Source organism: Berghia stephanieae, chromosome 5 (assembly GCF_034508935.2).
Source record: "Berghia stephanieae isolate SIO BIC M18660-M18661 chromosome 5, UCSD_Bste_1.3, whole genome shotgun sequence".
Taxonomy (NCBI): domain Eukaryota; kingdom Metazoa; phylum Mollusca; class Gastropoda; order Nudibranchia; family Aeolidiidae; genus Berghia; species Berghia stephanieae.
In genome coordinates, this window is record NC_088364.1 from 26,729,737 (window position 1) to 26,749,832 (window position 20,096).

The window sequence follows — 20,096 nt, forward strand, 5'->3', positions numbered from 1 at the left end:
TGGGTGAGTAGGTGAGTGAAAATGGCAGCGTTTGGGGGGAGAAATAAGATTTGGAGAAAGCAAGGTTAGTTGAAGACATTGGGTTAATGGCTTTTTTCATGTTCACGGAGTTACGAGATTGGGATAAATAAATCGATGGCTAAACAGCATCAGTTTTATATTGGGTGGAAAAAGCCAATGAATGACTTCTGTATGCATATTAAAAAGTTATGAATCTCTCTTTCAAATATTTTAAACGTGTGACGGGGATGCAGTAAATATTTTGTGACAATGAATTAATCCTAGTATGGAAATGTTCAATAAATGTGTTGATTTGTGTGCTCAATTAAAAAATCATAGAACCCTGCTTTAAAGCCATATCGTTGCAATTCAAAGATTGTAACAATGTAAGTAAATGTCTTTCTTTTTTCAAAAATGGCCATGCTCTTGTTTGTACGATGTGATTAATACGACGAAATAATATTCAATATAGACGTCTAGTCAAAAAAAAAAAAAAAAAAAAAAAAAAAAAAAAAACAACCTACAACCCCCCCCCCCCCCCCCCCAAAAAAAAAAAAAAAAAAATCTGCAGTGGAGTTTGTTCTAGAATGTTACAGAAGTAGGGTTAATGTGTTGGTGTCTACAGAGCTGAAAAGGAAAGCAGAAATTTTGACACCACTATTTTTATGGATTAAACAGTCAATTTATCCAGAAATGATCTCTCTATTCTAATAAGAGACTAACACCCCTCAACGATACAAATGAAATGAATATGGATCAATGTATTGTTAGTTATATAAAATATAGAATTCACTCCACAAAAATGAAGCAAAATAAGATTCTTAAAAAGATTGGCTCAAGAAAAACAAAACAAAAAAAAAAAACAAAAAACAAAAACAAGTCACAACGACACAAACCATTTGGCTTAAAAGTCATGAACAAAGAACACAAACACAACCCCCCCCCCCCCCCCACCCCAAAAAAAAAATCAACCAAAAAACAAAAAAAAAATCAATTAAGTTCTCCCTCTTCCTTCCCCATAGCCCTTCTCTCGAGCTATTGATATCAGTTTAACCACAATTTTGGAATTGAGAAGTTGTGAAATGTTAAGAACATGAAATAGACATTTATAATACAAACTTCATCAAATCATGAATTAGTGCACTTTGTGAATTTTTTAAGCACACGCCTACATCTTTATTTTCTAGATTTATTTATTGTGATGTGGTTGACCAACGTCTTATTTTAATTACCACAAATTTGATCTCCAGGCTGTTAACGGCTTACCTGAAATGTTTTTGAAGTTCTTTCATGCACAGTCCAAAGTAAAGTGACGCTTTCCATTGTAAATGTGATTCCCTTTATATGATATTGTCTGTGTTGACTAAAATATAGCCTTGCCTCAATGATAAATAAAGGCTACCCTCATGCTCAATTGGAATACCGGCAAACAAACATCTTTCTATCTCATTTAAAGTCTGATTTTGAAAAGCTCTGCTCATCCAGCAGTAATTAAGAAGCTGGACCTAACATTAAACATACCCACCACAGGATATAATGTAATAAGCAAATATCCTAATCAGATGATAGAAAGAAATTGCTAGAGTCAGTTTCACTCTAAAAAAACCCAGACGAAACTCCTGTTTTAAAAGTCTGATAGCTTTGGTTTTTTAAAAATTGTCTTTCACAGCGTTAAGACCCATGGACAGCGGAATTTATTCCAGTTTTTGTAGGATTCACTGAACAGTAACAATTGTCTATCATCCTTTTGGTACGATGCTTCTCTATCACAAAGTCCAGTCCACTAAAAACTAAGAGACTCTGTTATACAATCATGGTTAAGTGCTCAGAAGCGGCAGTGAACCCCCTCCCCCCCCCCCCCCCCCAAAAAAAAAAAAAAGACAACTCCATAACCTCAATACTATTAAAAATCCTTATTATGCTATTTTATTTGCAGCCACTTACCTCTTTGAGTTTGTGGATTTCATTCTGCAAGTCTCTGTACCGTCCCGGCAACTCAGACATACTTCCACTGGGACTTCTATTGCCGGCCTCGTGGTCAATCTTGTACTTTCTCAACTCGTCAAGCTCTTTACCCATCTCATCTAGGAGCTGGGAGATTTTAAATCATAGATAAGAATCTCAGATGTCAGAAGAAAAAAAACGAGCTTTTATATATCGCAATATCCACTAAACGTGCTCAAAGTACTTTACAAGGGGTCCCTAGCCAACATCAACACTTGACATGTAGGATGAGACATGATGCCTGCTAGGCAATTTTACAATTTTTGCCACCAGATACAATGATGGTAAATGCCATGTATTCATTTTACACTTGAATACAGTGAGAGAATATCAGTAATGAGCCTTTTCCGAGGACTCAAATGCGCCACTTAGAACGGGACTCGAACCCAGGACCTTCGGAAATGAAGGCGATTGTCATACCACAAGACCATATAGCCACCCATAAGCTCTCTCCTTACTTTCTGTTTTCAGAATTTTTCCTGAAGCGTCAAACCTACCTAAGACAAAAATGGATTTTTCTACATTCAAACTCAAAAGCAATAAGAATATATCTATCTAGGACCATAAATGATATTGAGCAGCAAATGAGCTTTACAAATCAGTCCAAAGTTCTTATAAATAACACACAGATTTTTCATTAAATTTTGTTCTGTATAAAACAAATCTGAATTTAAAAAATGTTCATTGTATCATAACAAATGGGACGATTTTCCTATAGTTGGTGAGGAGAGGGTTAACTGTTATATACTTTTATTAAAACAATTTTTTAATAGCTACAAGAATCAGCAAAGAGAGCAATGTGGGTTTGTTTCTTGAATATGGGAAATAAATAACTTGAGCTTTTATATAGCGCAATATCCACTAAACGTGCTCAAAGTGCTTTACAAAGGGTCCATGACCAACAGCAACATGTAACATATAGCACGAGACATGATGCCTGTTATGCGATATTACAATTGTTTTCAGACACTGTTAACAGCAATCTTCTCATTTTATGCCTGAGTATGGTTAGAGAATGTGAATAAAGAGCCTATTCGAAGGATTCAACTTTACGCCGAGTAAGCCTCGAATCCAGGATCTTCCGATCCAAAAGTGAGTGTCATACTACAAGACCACATCGCTGCATGAACCAAGATGCCAAGATGGCGACTTTCTCTTTATTTTAAATTCAGAAAATACTACTGATCCATTCTTACAAAGATAAGCAAGACATTCTACCTGTCCAGTGGTATTCCTCTCCTTCTGATGTAACGTTTCCTGCCTGTGGAAATTGGACTTGAGACGTTCATGATCTTCATACAGTGTATTATAGGCTTCTTGGCGTTCTAAAAGGCGTTCTTGGATATCCAGCTTCTCCTGGAAATTGAGGGAACATTTTTTTGTAAAGGAAAGTCTCAGAGGCCAACAATATTATTTTTTTAACCCAGTGATAAATAAAATCATATTTTGTATTCGGTCATTAGACTTAAATCTAACAAAGTATAACATGTTAAGAATATTATTTTATAAATGACCCTTTCTCAATGTCATGAATCTGGTTAACTGTCTGAAAGACAAAGTCTGACAATGATATAGAAATTTATGCGCAGCCCTGATGGCCTCATTGTTGTCTTCTTCTTCTTCTCGAATGCCTTTATATCTGGAGTCCCGTTTCAAAGATGAAGGTACTCGTCTTTTTGAGTTCTTCTAGCTGGCTAAAAGTTTTTTTTGTAGAGAAGTTTCAGAGGGCCATATTTCTTCTCTATGGGTTTTGTATTTTCTGCATCGCTGCAGTATTGCATCTTCCTTCCTGTTCCTCATAACATGAGCAGATCGTGAATGTGTCAGTTTCATGCGTTTGTGCAAATGCTTTTTAAGTATATTGTGTCCTGTCCTGAGGCGGAACAGTATTATTTGTTCATGTCTGGGCAGCATATGGTAATCATCTGAACGCATTGGTGTAGTATGAAGGCTCTTAATTATGTGTTTTGTCTCGCTGAAATTATGCAGTATTGTTGTATTGAAAATACACTCAAATCAACACTAAATATTGTCCAATGTTTAATCAAGCCAATACTTGCATTCGGTTATCAGACCCGCTACTGTGTACTCAGAAGGGCAAGCACAAATCCCATCATTGAATTTATAATGGCGTTAGTTCCTTACACCCTCACCCCACTCCACATCTAATCACAATAATCTCAAAAATTACAGCCATTTTCATTTAAATAGAAGTGAAAACACTCACAGCTCTCAGTTTTGAAATTTCTGCTTGCAGCCGAGGGGCTTCTTCCTTGAGTTCTTCATATTTATTTTCCACCAAGTGCAACCTACAGAAGAAGAAATGGAAATAATAAATAGAAATAATTAATGAATAAAAATTACGTCCTTCCGCGCGGTACGCCATCGATTTGGCATCCCATGAAATAGCACTATTAATCCATCAAACAAACGTCTGATGTCAACAGGAATCACCCTTGTTGTTCTAAGTGAGAACATTGGGCGTTAATAATCTAAGAAATTATTAGAGAAGAAAAAAACAGAGTGATAATAATTTCACGTGCTTTGTGACGTTTATGTGAAATTCAAATCTGAAGTAAATTTGAATACAAATTAATTTTATTTTTGTATTATTTGGGGATAAAATGTGAAAAAAAAGTATCTTACGATAACTCCTACAAAGCTTTGATTAAAAATACATTATGGGCTGTAACGAATCGCAGATCCTTCAGTAAGTAAGCATTTTGCATACAGTATTTCAGAAATCAGAGAGCTAAGTGATGGTAGTAATAATTGTAGTAGTAGTAGTAGTAGTAGTAGTAGTAGTAGTAGTAGTAGTAGTAGTAGTAGTAGTAGAAGTAGTAGTCGTCGTCGTCGCAGTAGTAGTAGTGTAGTAGTAGTAGTAGTAGTAGTAGTAGTAGTAGTAGTAGTAGTAGACAGCAGCAGCAGCAGCAGCAGCAGCAGCAGTAGTAGTAGTAGTAGTAGTAGTAGTAGTAGTAGTAGTAGTAGTAGTAGTGTTTAAAAATGAAAATTCACGGCATTTTATTTGAGTTGATCACTATTTCATTGATAGGAAGTCAAAACATAACTTGTATTTATCAATATCTAAAATATTTTACTATATAGTAACAAGAGAGATGTCCATTTCCTACCTTTGGGTTAAGTAATCAACTTGTTCATTTTTCTCCCGGTTTTGTCGTGACTGCGAAATAGAAAACACAAAAATTATATAATTTTATGTTTACAAAGGAAAAGTAGTATATATATCCTTTCTTTTAAAAATATAGCATTGTGGAGAACATTGTGCTTATTTGAGTCAATAAAAAAATTGATACGTCGCACAACTCTACTGAAAGATTTGAAAATTAGAAATGTATTTTTTACAGATAGATAAACAGATAACTTGATTTCCTTTTATAATTTAAAGTCAGTTTGAAAGTTCGTTGAGTCAAACAGATATCATAAAATATGTACCGACGACACGACTAGACTCTCAAAATCAACTAAAAAGTTGTCAATTTGCGTCATCTATTTAAGACATCAAGTATTATTATTACTTCCGTTGTGTTGTTGATTTAGCGGTGATCAGTGTTGTTTTGTAGTAGTATGTTCTAATTGCGTGTATGTTTGTGTGTGTGTTCGTGTGTGTGTGTGTTTGGGTGTGTGTGTTGTGTGTGGTGTATACATGTGTGTGTGTGTGTGTGTGTGTGTGTGTTGGCATTTTTCCGCAAATCGTGGCATTCATAGTGATATTATTCACTTGATCACATGAAGGTATTTCAGTCGCCATTTTCATTCTTTTTTTTTACTATTAGGGTGAGCTCGAGATCGAAGGATTTTTTTTCTATTAGGGTTAGTCATAAGTCTTAGTAAAGGTGCTAGGATGTTTGTTTTTCCATAAGTTAAGTAAAGGGGAGACATTCCGAAAGCTCCTACATCCCCAGTATTCTTTAAATTTGTATTTTCACCGTTCATATTTTGTCAGGCATTCATTTATTCAATTTGTCATTCTATAGAAGTATTTTAAAAACTCTAGAACAAACCTTGATAGATGGATTTGTGAAAGTTTAAAATTTCCTAATTTGACCATTGTTTTGATTTTCGGCCGCCATTTTGATTTGTTAAGTATTGAAAGGTAGTGCAAAGCAGTCCGAGAGTTATTTTATTCAATTTGTCATCATTTTTCCTATTAGGGTTAGCTCGAGATCGGAGGATTTTTTTTTTCTATTAGGGTTAGTCATAAGTCTTAGTAAAGATGACAATTAACAAGTTTCAGGGGCATACATTAAACAAGGTGGGGATGTTCTTACCACAACCGGTATTCACACACGGACAACTGTATGTTGCTGTGTCACGAGTCAGAGGCTATGGTGACTTACACTTCATGTTGGGCCACACAGAAAAATCAACCGAAGATATACCAAATTACACAGACAACGTTGTTTACTAATCTACCCTCATTAAATGATGGTGAGTACAGTATCGAATGAAAATAGTTTCTTTCCCCGCGAAATTGCGGGCTTTTTACTAGTATATATATATATATATATATATATATATATATATATATATATATATATATATATATATATATATATATATATATAGATGTATATATATATATATATACTACTTTAATATATATATATATATATATATATATATATTTATTTATATATACATATATTAAAAAGAAAAAGCAAGAAGATGTAGAAATTTGGAAAACACTAGCAATGACACATTTAAACAATATACAATACCCTCTCCTACAACAAATAGATCTATAGCATGTATATCTTACCATGTAATCTTCATGTTTCCGCCTTTCATCGTTGATTCTTTCATCTGACCGCACCTCCATATCACGAAGCTGTTCTTCTAAGTAATGGACCCTGTGAAAAATGTCAGGTGGGAATGTTGTTGGTATTGGTGTTGATGATGTTGTTGGTGATGATGGTCTTGGTGATGGAAGTGGTGGTGGTCGTGATGATGATGATGATGATGATGATGATGATGATGATGATGATGATGATGATGGGATGATGGTGATTGTGTTGGTGATGGTGGTGATGATGGTTAAGTCAATTACAATAATGATGTTGGCAATGATGATGATGATGGTGATGATGATGATGATTATAATGGTGGTGCTGCTGCTGCTGCTGATCATGATGATGATGATAGTAATGATAATGGTGATGATAATGATAATGTATACGATGAATACACCAAAAGGAATGACAAAATTATGACTCTAGATATATCTAACATACTTTTGAACCAAAACCAAGTTCTCGTCTTTCAGTCGTATCTGTTTCGAGTTGGTTTCTGTCTGGACCTCTGTCAGGTTTTTCAGTTGGTCTTCCAGGAATTTCAACTATTAGTGAAAAAAAATAATCAAGAGATATACATCAATTACTTGAAACATTTTTTTTTAGTTTTAACAAATTGAATCACCCCTTCTTGAAAACACGAGGGGGAATAACCTATGGTTAACCCGCCCAGCCATGCCCATGAATGGTGTGCTAAAAATGTCGTAAAATTGAGTGGCTCCTTGAAGCGTTTGAAACTTTTCTTGGTAGGATATTCGTTGTAAAATAGTTGCCAGTTACGACATAGGGGACAGCGTGGCTCATCGGTACGGTCTTTGACCTAGCTCAGTTTGCGGCGCTGCACTGCGGCTGACGCCTGGATTATTCCAGTCTTCTCTTGGAACAGACCCTAGAGACAAATTTCCCCTATGGGATGAATAAAGAGAATTATTATTATTATCATAGACCAATAAATTGTTCAAATACCAAAAAGGAATAAATCAATTTTACGACATTCAGCACACTAACTATGGGCACTGCTGGTGGTGATGATACAATGCTAGATTAAACACACGATTAAATCATCGGCTAGGGATCGAATCCAGTAATCAGAAGGTCTTCAGTTTGATCCCGAGTTGATCAGAGCCGATTTCTTGGGATTATTTTTTATTCTGGTATTTCCTTTCATTCGTCTTGATGGGGGAAATTTTATTTCAGTGGCTATCTTGAGAAAAGCCGTGAAAAACCCGGCATTAGATGCAGTCATCATCATCATCATCATCATCATCATCATCATCATCATTGCCTTTTTCACCCTGGGTCAGGGTAAAGGCGACACTCACATTATCTCACTGTACTCAGGTGTAAAATGAGTACCCGTCGTTATCAATTTTGTCTCTGTCCAAAAACAGAATGTAATATTGCCTAACAGGCATCATATCTCGTTCAACATGCTAAATCAAGTTGATGTTGGCTAGGGATCCCTTGTGATGCGATTTGAGCACGTTTAATAATAATAATAATAATAATAATAATAATAATAATAATAATAATAATAATAATAATAATAATAATAATAATAATAATAATAACAATATCTTTATTGTCCATGAAGGCAATTTATCATTTGGTTACAGCATTTACACTGTAAACGCAAACAGACATACATGAAAGAAAAAGTGCGAAACCCCACATACACACACACGCGCGAGCGCATCAACACACACTCCCAAACTCACACACGTTTAGTTGATATTGCCCTATATAAATGCTTATGTTTTAAAAAAAATAGTTTCTTGCTCAAGGAAAGAAAACGAGATGCCGACAAGGGCTCAAACCCAGGTCTCCCCGGTTACAGTATGCCTTATCAACTCGGCCACCTTGGCCCTGATTATTCACACTCTTCTAGATTTGTATCTTGTAGCAGTACCTGCTCCACATTTTCCACAGATAAGACAAAAACACACAACTTATTCCCCCCCCCCCCCCACAACAAAAAAAAAATAAAAATAAAAATAAATAAATAAATAATAGAAAATTGGAAAATAAAACAAAATAAACAAACAAACAAACAAAAAAAACAAAAAAAAAAAAAAAAAAAAAAAAACAAAAAAAAAAAAAAAACCAAAAAAACACACACACACACAACAAACAAACAAAAAGCAAACTCCTTGCCTTCTTTACGAGTTGTAATGAAGATCAGGCTACACGTACCAAGCATTAACCTGTGATTCATATCAGGCAGACGCGCCTTTGATAATTGGTCGACGGCTGTTTAGGCTAATTTATGGGTCAAATCGATTATTTACTAATTGTTTGAACCTGTCTTATCTAACAACAACATCCCCTCCTCCTCTCCCCCCCCCTCTCTCTCTCTCTCTCTCTCTCTCTCTCTCTCTCTCTCTCTCTCTCTCTCTCTCTCTCTCTCTCTCTCTCGGGTCATATAATTACTTATAAAATACAAATAGACTGTAAACCCACCCGTCCGTTGACGTCCTGGAAATTCCCGTCGATATCGTCGAAAATCTCGTCTGACCCGAGACTGCTCCTTCTGGTGCTGGACGGGGAGTTCCGAGAACTCCGTTGTAGAGCACTGTGGAAAAATAAATAGATTTTCAACATTATAAATCAATTAACCTTCAATACTGGTATGACCGAAAATTGCCTTCTCTAAATCAAACAGAGAATCACTATTTCCCACACTCATTCGCAATCATTTCATTGTTGAGAGGACATGCAAAATATGAGTTTCACACTTTAAAAAATAAAAAAGTAGTCATTCAGAGTTGCCAAGCCCATGGAGCCGGAGTTTATCTCAGTTTCTATAGCGTGAAACGGACAATAGAAATTGCTTGCTACCCTTTGGATAGGACACTTGTCTATCGCAAAGTACTTCCGCCAGCTACCCAATCACTGCTGGGTGGACAGTGAAAAAAAAATTTCGACTGCACCCGGGGTCGAACCGTGGCTTTCGTAAAGTTATGGCCTGACACTGACCAAAAAATGATGTCAAAATGCCAGTCTTTTGCCACAAAAGAAAACAAATCGTGAGTTGTATTCAATAGTTCAACCAATGAAATGACTTGTTTCCGCGAGCTCTAGTAACGACACCTCACTCTCATCTCATGTAGTTCCATATCTGAAGCAGACGTCGGAGGTCATCTTCCGCCAAGCTGATCTATCTCTTGCCAATTCTATTAAAGCAGCGCCACCTTTCTCAGCTTCATCTGTCCAAGTTCTTATCCCTTTCAAATACGTTATTCTTTGTCTTCCTCTTATTCTTTTTCCATTCATCTTTCCAGTCAAGGCGAGTATTTCCAAACCAGGGTGGCGGATAATGTGTCCTAAAAATTCCATTTGGCGTTTGATGATTTTTGTTATCAGTGATCTTTTTCTGTTGGCCATTTCTAAAATTTCTTCATTTCTTTTCCTTTCCATCCATGACACCCTCATCATTCTTCTGTAAAACCACATTTCCACTGCCTCCAGTCTTTTAAACCATGGTCTTGTTTATGGTCCAGCTCTCACAACCATATAGCAGCACAGACAGTACATAGCAATCCAGGACTTTGATTTTTGTTTTCATGCTAATATTCCTGTTTTTCATAATTGTATGCAGCTGGTTGAATGCATTCTTCGCCATACCTATTCTTTTCTTTATTTCACAATCTGATTTTCCATTGGATGTTACATTGAAGCCTAAATATTTGAAACATTTAACTTGTTGTATTGTTTGTCCTCTGCTTGTTATTACACAGGCTGGTGGGTTATTATTTTTAGATACCGTCATACATTCTGTTTTAGATATATTCAGTTCCAGTCCATATTTTCACTACTCCTGACTACAACATCCAGTAATTCTTGTAGTTCATGTTCAGATTCTGCCTCACTAGGCGGTGCAAAAACCAAATAATGACGTCAAAATGCCAGTCCTTTTGGATGTCAGTGTCCGGCTATAACATAACGATGGCTAAGGTCGAACTCGGCCCCTTGTAAAGCGAGTTCTCTACCAACTGAGCTATCGGAACCCCCGAATTTCACAACAGTATGCTATTCTTGTGTTTTAGATCCAGCTTCCTAAGCCGTGTGAAAATGTCCAAAGTCTTTATAATGATCTAAATCCATGGCATTTCTATCCACAGTCAGGTGACCTCTGCATTAAACCATAGGTTGGTATATCATCTTCTTCCTTGGAGGCCAAAACGTCAAATTTGTGCGGCCATGTAGTCTTGTGGTATGACACTCGCTTTCGGATCGGTAGGTCCTGGGTTCGAGCCTCGCTCGGCACATAGTTGAGTCCTTGGAAAAGGCTCTTTACTCATATTCTCTCACCGGACTCAGGTGTAAAATGAGTACCTGGTCTTTATCAGTGTTGTCTTTGTTTGAAAAAAAATTTGTAATATCGCCTACCAGGCACCATGTGTCGTTCTACATCTTATGTGTTGCTGTTGGTCAGGGACCCTTTGTAAAGCGCTTTGAGCACATTTAGTGGATATTGCGCTATATAAAATCTCAATTTAGAAAGATTTATATGGCCTGACTGTTGTCTCACGGGCGAGCAGATCAGGTGGTGGACAAATATGTTCTAAACCATTCCACTGAGCCGGACTGTTTCGTAATGGTTGGAAGGGAGTTCCAGGTCCTGATGGTGGAGGGGGAAACGGGAATAAAGATGCTCGTCCGTTCTGGAGTATGGAGGAGTTCCGTGTCCTGCTGTTTTTTTAAAATGTTCAGTTGATCATAATTAGGTAGATAGATCTTTTTTTTATTTTTAAAGTGAGCTTTTATATAGAGCAATATCCACTAAACGTGCTCACGTGTCCCTGGTCAACAGTGACACTTAACATGTAGGACGGGACATGACGTATGTTAGGCGATATTACAACTAGATATTTAGATAGATAGTGGGTAGATTGATACGTAGACTAGTACGTAGGTAAGTAGGTAGATAGATAGATAGATAAATGAATAAAGAGACAGATGGGAGTCTCGATAGCGCAGTCGGTAGAGCACTCGCTTCACAAATAAAAGGACTGAAATCAATTCCGGGTGAAGTCGAACTTTTTTTCAGACCCCTCTTGTCTTTCTACCCAGCAGTGATTGGGTAGTAGGATCTGTCAGATCTAGCATAAAGTGCTTTGCGATCGACTAGCATCCTATTCAAAGGGTAGTGAGCAAACGCTTTTGTCTGTTTTACGCTATAGAATACGGGATAGATTCCGGCTCCATGGGCGTAATGCCTCTGGAAGACTATTTGATATACAGATAGATAGATAGATAGATAGACAGATAGATAGATAGATAGACAGATAGATAGCTAGATAGATAGATGGATGGATGGATGGATAAAGAAATAGATATATAGACAAGAGAGAGAGAGAGAGAGAGAGAGAGAGAGAGAGAGAGAGAGAGAGAGAGAGAGAGAGAGAGAGAGAGATGATTTGCTATCAAAACCTACCTTGCCAATGCCGATGCCGTAAGTCTGTGGTTTGGTCTGAAAAACGGAAAATGTGGTTTTTATACTTATATTCCTTTATATGGAATCTTTGTTACTGGCATTAAAACATATAAGAAAAAAGTTCTTAAACTGTGAATATCGATTGATCAGCAAAACGTTAGAGTCATCGCTCTTGTGAAAATTGCGGAATGTGAATGTGCTTTAGTATAATTATATTTAAGGTTTTATTTTTTTTTTTTAAAAAGTGTTTCCAAAGAATTCCATTCAACAAACTTTAAAATCATGATTTTAAAAGTTTCAACATCCATGATATATATAACAATGTGTGAATATCCACCCCTCCTCCTCTCACCTCACCTCAACCCCCCCCCCCCCCCCCCCCCCCCCCGCCTCCCACAAATAAGTATTATATCTAAAAATAATATTGAATTAAACAAAATAAGACTGGTCATGTTAAGGTTACGCTGTAGATGTACGTATAGTTATTGAATATAAATAAAATATAAGGAATATGAATATATCATTGAATACCTCATCCAATTATATGTGGACATGAATATCTACAAAAGCAGATAAGCGAAAACATAAGAACCTGCTAAAGCCGTATTGTATTATTCCATAATATACATAGTATATAAATATCCATTTGATAAAATTCTTGAGGTTGAAAAAGGAAAAATGACACATAACCTGACAGTTTAACCGCTAAAAGAAAAGCAGGAACAGCTTCCCAAAGGTTGGAAATTATATGGACAAAGCATGAACATTGTCCAGACATTTTCGACATTTTAAAATCTGTTAGTGCCAAATTGTCGGTAACAAACCTCTTTTGATTCGTTTTCCATTATTCAGCCCATAGAAATTGATGATAACTAAATCCTTCCGTTTATTTTTTTTTCTCAAAATAACTTAATACCGATGTCATTTGTACCGTCTGTCACGAAAAATGGATTTTAGCACAACTTCAAAATTATTATGACAAATCTATAAGATTTTGAATTCCTATCTGACAGGCAAGAAATGCACGGAGGAGGGCCAGAAAGACAGAAAATAAAAAAGAATGTTTTTTGTTTTTTTGTTTTTTTATTGGCTAAAAATCGAGATTCTTGAGCTTTATTTTTTTATGGATTCAAGGTAATAATTCTTATGAAAACTGTTTGTAAGTTGAAGTTTTTGTTTAATTGAGATTTGAAAAAAACGACTATCACTTTATTTGACAATAACAGACTTTCTATTTTTCAGTTTAACATTGAAATCTTGTTCTTACAATGCACGAATGTCTGTAAACAAATCATATTGAATTAGTTTATATTATAGATCAAAATGTTGGAGTAATGTAATATACATATTCGTAAAACAGAGCTTACCCCTTATATGAACCCGACCCTTTATTCAATCAGTCTTAATGAACAATTCTAAACTGATTAAGTATAGACAATAAGTGAAACCTGTAGCATGTCCATTGGGTATTCATACCATTTATACAAGGTAAACAAACACTTCACACCAAATCATTTTTAAAAAATCATTCCAAGCCAATTTACATGCAAACTAGACAGCTGTACACACACACACACACACACACACACACACACACACACACACACACACACATACTAATTAATTGTAAACAAATACAAACCATTGGGAAAATAGAATGAATATTGACAGATTGCTAATAAGACAAATCTTTTCGTGGGAATTGAAAATAAAATGTCCACCATTTTTACCCTTTACCACTCTTATAATTGATATATTAATCTAATTGCTCATGATGATAATGATAATCATATTTATGATCATATCTGGGAATGTTCGACCTGAACTTTTCCATTTTTTTCAACACAAGGAATTGAAAGGTCTTTGACCTCAGCAACCCTTATTATGATATTTAATGTTATGTTATGTTACACTTCCATCTGTCTTTGAATCACATATTCCCGTTTTCATCAAAGGAATCCATCGCAACTAACAACAATATCAAATCAATGAAATCACAAAGTAGTAGCCTTTGCGTAAAAAAAAAGAAAATTTTTATATTAGTTCATTTCCACGGATTAACCATGTTCAAAGCACTTCACAATGTTTCGTACGTGATCAAAAATCATAACACCATCATCATCATCATCATCATCATCATCATCATCATCATCATCATCATCATCATGTTTTGTTGTTATGGTTATTATCATTATTGTATTATCACTATTAGTACTGGTTGATAATTGGTGTTTTATACGTCAAAAACCAGCCTCCTAGAATAATACATAGTTAAGATTACGCTTATTGCTCTATTTGTCATAGGTAACACTGATTGTTCACAGGAAATTTAGGGCCGGGTTAGCCAGTGAAAGATAATTGGTGTAAATACAAAACACGCTATTGAAATGATACATTACAGATACAAACAAAATATAGGAGAAAAAAAAGTGATTTCAAAAAAAAAAGAAGAATGGAACAGATGAAACATAAAATAACACTACAAAAGTTAAAATATTGAAATCAAAAGTCATGAAAGCCGAACGAAATAAAAATTAATCAAGATCATTGAAAAAGAAAAAAAAAAAAAAAAAAAAAAAAAAACAAATACAAAAAAAAACAAAACATACACCATGACACAAAGAAAACTTAAACCAGTTAACTGCTGTCCTCTGGAAATATTCGGATTTAAAAATTTGGCCAGAAAACTTGTCCTTCAAATATCGACCGATTTAAATGACCCTAATCTTGGCAAAAACTCTCAAACATGGGACTTCGCGAGGTCATCTTTGCCAGGATGAGGGGTATCTGAAATCGGTCAGTATTTGAAGGCCGAGTTTTCTGGCCAAATTTTTAAATACGAGTACGGCAGTTAACTGGTTAAAGATCAAGCCACAATAACTAGCAGTATGAGTTCACCACAAGCCAAATAGAAAAGTAAATAGAGAGATTTTTCATATGGAGGCAAACCAGAGTATGGAAGCTTCTATCATGTCCACCAAATTTAACAATTATCCAACCCCCCCCCCCCCCAAAAAAAAAAAAAAAAAAAAAAAAAACAAAAAAAAAAAAAAAAACAAACAAAAAAACAACAAAACAAAACAAACAAAAACAAAAAACCAACAACAACCCCCACCCACCCCCCTCCCCAAAAAACAAAACAACAAACAAAACCAAAATAATAATTAAAAAAAAAAACCCCAAAAAACAAACAAACAATAAATATAAAACAAAACAACAAATCTGTCAATGTATGAGATTGTTTTTAGGGGAAATGTCCTCTTACAGCCAAACGTCTTTTGTTTTTTGGGTGGGGGGCATAAATTGGTTGCCTTGAATGCTTCCGACGAGAATCTGACATTGACTAAAGATGAAAAATCTCTCCAGCTGTGATATTTATAAAGTAGAAGAAGAAGAAGAAGAAGAAGAGTGCATAGATAGGCGATATACACAAATGCCATTATTGAATTTCTATGATAAAGTGTGTGCAAAATCAGTCATTACGATCTTCTGGCGTGTCGAGACAGTAAATCCTTTCTGTCGCTCCTTTTCCGATGGGAAGACGATGGGGTTCTGCAACAGGTGGTGGAGAAGGTTGTAGTGACAAGGGAGAATAATGTGTAAATGACTATATACGGAAGTTGTTTTTCATGAGTTATCTTCCTTGCAAGTTGATAACGGGCATAAAATTAAATATTATGGAGAATATGATCTTCTCTCTAATAGGTAACCAACTGAGCAAAACTTGGGTAAAATAAAATAATTTGAGGTGATAAAACACTGAATATGGGTTTGAATATGAAACACTAAGGACGGTGAGAGATGTGAGGAAGGCGTAGAGTTCAACAACGCTATTCTCACATTTCTCATCGACTTTCGTGTTTCATTCATTGTGTTATGTTAATAAAGGGGCAACTCGAAACGTCCACATTATCCGTCTTCGATCACTAAATTGAAGCATCTATTCAATTTCCTCTTGTTATTTAATACTTGTTTCATTAAAAGGGTAGCAGAGTCGACGAAATTTTCTGAAAACATTTCGTTGAGAGTAATATGTTTTAAGGCAATATACTTACATAATGTGAAATTTACAGATAATGAAAAGAGTAAACTAATATAGTTGCCATTTTGTCTGAAATCCGACATTTGTCGGACGTTTTACAGGTCTGTGGGTGGGTAAAACATTAGGAAGAACTTTAGAGTGGATGGAAAAGGAAATGGGGATGTTGTTGGATATAGAAAGGTAAACTTACAGATGGCCCTGGTCGGAGACATCCGCCTCAGATTCCATCTCTCCGTAGTCCTCATAGTAGTTTTCTTCGTCTGTGATCTCTTGGCGACTGGGGACCATAGAAAATAATGGCATTTCATTTCATAAGTCACCTTTGTTGCTCATTGGCAACATTAGGATATCACTGTCATTTAGTCATTTTAATCCGTTTCATACCCTTCTCCATTTTTATTACCATCACCATCATCATCATCATCATCATCATCATCATCATCATCATCATCATCATCATCATCATCACCACTACCACCACCATATCATCATTATTATTATTATCAAAAGCAGCGGAATTACACAGCAACAAAACAGACATGACGAAGTTTCAATAGCGAAAAGGTACAAATATTTTATGAGTTGCAAAACGCTTTTCTTTTTCATCAGACATCCCTCCAACCAAAAAACACCCCCCCCCCTCCAAAAAAAACAAACAAACAACCAAAAGTAAAAAACAAAAAACAAAATAAAAAATATCCCCTAAAACAAAAAGAAAACGAAACAAACAAAAAATACAAAAACAAACAAAAACACAAAAAAAAAAACATAAAAAAAAATCCCCAATAAAAAAAAAACACAAATAAACAATATAAAACAAAAGACAAAAAACAAACAACAACTAAAACAACAAACAAACCCCAACAAACCTGCTATTCTCGTTTATCTCCGAGGACTTCCCACTTAAGGCGCTATCCGCCTCGTCTTCCGAAATAATGACTGGGATGATAATGGAGGTATTATCGATAACCCCGACAGTCGTTCCGTTCCCGAGCGCCGTGTCGCTACTGGAGGAGATGTCGAAACCGCTAAGGCCGCTGAGGTCTGCTAGGTGGCTGCTGCTGTTGTTGTGGTGGTTGTTGTTGTTGGTGTTAGGCGTGTTTGGGGAGGAGGCAGAAGCCTCGAACCCTGTTAGGTCGTCTGGGATGGAGAGGTCGTATTCGGCGAAAGTGTGCTGGCTGCTGGTCGAAGGACTGTGTTTCTGGGTCTGGGGACGATAAGGAAATCAATGTTATACACTTGTCTTTTTTTTAAGAGAAAAGAAAGGTCTTCCGAGCGGCATTTTGAGATGCTTTTGCTTAGGCCTTCCTTGTAAGAATATACATAGATAGTCCATCAAACAAATGTCATATGTCGACAGGAATAATAAATTATGTTGTCAAAAGTGAACAAATTTGAGGTTAATAAGGTCCCGGGACCTTCTGGGTCACAGTGCAATGCATAAACCACTCGCAGTAGATACAACGTACGCCTTTTGACACTCGGCTTATGACTTGACGCTCACCGGTTCAAGTCGGGCCGTGGGCGGCAAAAAGAAATGAATATAACTACCAAAAAAAAAAGAACATGGAACGTTTCGGGCTCAAAACCCTTGTTGAGCCAATAACAACATTATTGAAAACGTTAATATATCACTAACATATCCAGACAAACGTAGGAAAAGTTTACTTCTCGTTCAGAAGGGTTCTGAGTCCAAAACATTCCGTCTTTGGTATTTTGTTCTTTATTTTTCTGAAGCTGTTATATTCATTTTTATACATTACTTTTTAAAGTCAACACTACCAGCTTAGTTTTCGCTTTGGTACGGCTATGGATGCTATGTATTTAGGTAAAATACTCATAACAAATGTCAGCCGGATATAAGGTACCAACACACAAAACTATGTGTAACCTTGAAAGTTTACAGTCTGATTGAAATAATTTAGTGAGTACTAGTCACCAAAGTGGCTATGTGCGGCTATGTGGTCTAGTGGTATTACACTCGCTTTCGGATCGGAAGGTCCTGGGTTCGAGCCTCGCTCGGGGCATAGTTGAGTCCTTGGAGAGGGCTCTTTATTCATATTCTCTCACCGTACTCATGTGTAAAATGAGTACCTGGCCGTCAACAGCGTTGTCTCTGTCCGGAAAAAAATAATATCGCCTAACAGGCGTCATGTCCCGTTCTCAATGTTAAATGTTGCTGTTGGCCAGGGACCCCTTGTAAAGCGCTTTGAACACGTTTAGGGGATATTGCGCTATATAAAGCTCAATTATTATTATAAAGATTAATTATTAAAACTATGTGTAACCTTGAATGTTTATAGTCTGATTAATATAATTTAGTCACCAAAATGGCTGTCTAAAACAGTAACAAAGAGCTGAGTGATGTCAAGTTCGTTTTTTTCTCTTGATAGAATGAAGTTGTCGTCACTTGGGTCTTTTTATTGTTTTTTGCTATCCATGTTTATGAGTAATTCTCACTTAACTGTATTATTAAGACTATAATAGTTCATGGTTACACAGAGTTTTGTGTGTTGGTCCGTTATACTTCCGGATGGTAATGTTGTGAACTTCTTAGCCAAGTGCACACTATCTAATATACCTCCCTTGCTTATTCCATGTGCAATATTTACTGTTTCATGGGAACATCTTTGAAGAGAAACCCTTACTTCTGAGATAACAAAAAGAATAGAGTTAAGGTATGGTAATTTTGTCCCATACACGAAAATAAAAGATATCAAACGTTCGAGTTATAGAAGACCCTGTTATCACAACAGGTGATAGAAAAAGAACCAAACAAAAAAAAAAAAAAAAAAAAACAAAACGAAGAGGTTAAAAAAGGGGAAGAAGAAGGTACACAAAATGCTACACATGTTATTCATTTTGTGTTTCGGTTACAGTTTCAAAGTTCAGGCTTTTAAGGAGGAAAATACGTTTTCTTTTTAATATTCTTTACGTTATGGAATTTTTGATTTCAATCAGGTAGCTCACGATAATTGTTTAGATGAATAAAAATGATGATGATGATGATGACGACGATGGGACGACGACGATAATGATGATGCCGATGATGATGATAATAATAAACATCCTCATCATCCTCCGCGGCAAAACTGTAATTTTGGGATGATCTAAATGCTGAAAATTGAATTTGTGGGGAAAATAATATGAAAAAAATTGGGAAAGTTTTTTTTACGTTAATCGGAACAGAGTGGGTATCGATTCATATCGGAAAGCCTCATATCTCTTTAATGTAAATGTAGCTGCTCGAAGCTCGAAGAAATAAATAACAATGTGAAATTGAATGTAAGCTTCAATTTAATTACGAAAACAGATAGAATGTAGTGTTATAGTCTGTAGTTTCATTCATCAGTCTGTAGTATTTCATTCATCCTGTTTGTTGATAAAGGGGAAACCCGAAACGTTCATTCTATCTGTTTTCGTAATTAAAGTGAAGCTTACATTCAATTTCACATTATTATTTATATCTCTTTAATGTAAATTTAAATCACGACATCTGGTTCATCTCAACATGAGCAGGTGACTTTCGAAACGAACGAAGTCATGATATCCAGATTGAACATGAGTTAACACTCTCTCAAACAATCTATAAGACATCTTAAAAGTACAAGATGTAAATGTTGCTGCCCGAAGCTCAATTTCACATTGTTATAATTTAAAAGCACAAGAGGAAATTAGAAGTTTCAAAATCGGGGGTCCCAAAAGCTCAGTTGGTAGAGCACTCGCTTCACGCGCTAAGGGACACTGAGATTGATCTCGGGTACAGTCGAGAATTTCCCCCCTTCTGATCCCCATGTTTACC

General features: G+C 35.9%; 1 protein-coding gene across 5 annotated transcripts in view; it reads right to left on the reverse strand.

Moving 5' to 3' along the window:
- Positions 1-20,096, reverse strand: part of LOC144972678 (rab11 family-interacting protein 4B-like) — a 113,847-nt gene that overhangs the window by 28,454 nt on the left and 65,297 nt on the right. For 4 of the 5 annotated variants that reach the window (XM_078914191.1, XM_078914190.1, XM_078914194.1 and 1 more), the window contains 11 exons: positions 17,164-17,501; positions 16,485-16,571; positions 15,736-15,804; positions 12,253-12,288; positions 9,276-9,387; positions 7,257-7,360; positions 6,785-6,875; positions 5,136-5,185; positions 4,232-4,313; positions 3,223-3,360; positions 1,945-2,091 (listed from right to left, as the gene is read on the reverse strand). In XM_078914191.1, the coding sequence (XP_078770317.1) occupies positions 1,945-2,091; positions 3,223-3,360; positions 4,232-4,313; positions 5,136-5,185; positions 6,785-6,875; positions 7,257-7,360; positions 9,276-9,387; positions 12,253-12,288; positions 15,736-15,804; positions 16,485-16,571; positions 17,164-17,501 (1,254 nt within the window). The remainder of the gene's footprint in view (positions 1-1,944; positions 2,092-3,222; positions 3,361-4,231; positions 4,314-5,135; positions 5,186-6,784; positions 6,876-7,256; positions 7,361-9,275; positions 9,388-12,252; positions 12,289-15,735; positions 15,805-16,484; positions 16,572-17,163; positions 17,502-20,096) is intronic. The other variant, XM_078914192.1, reaches the window with a different exon arrangement.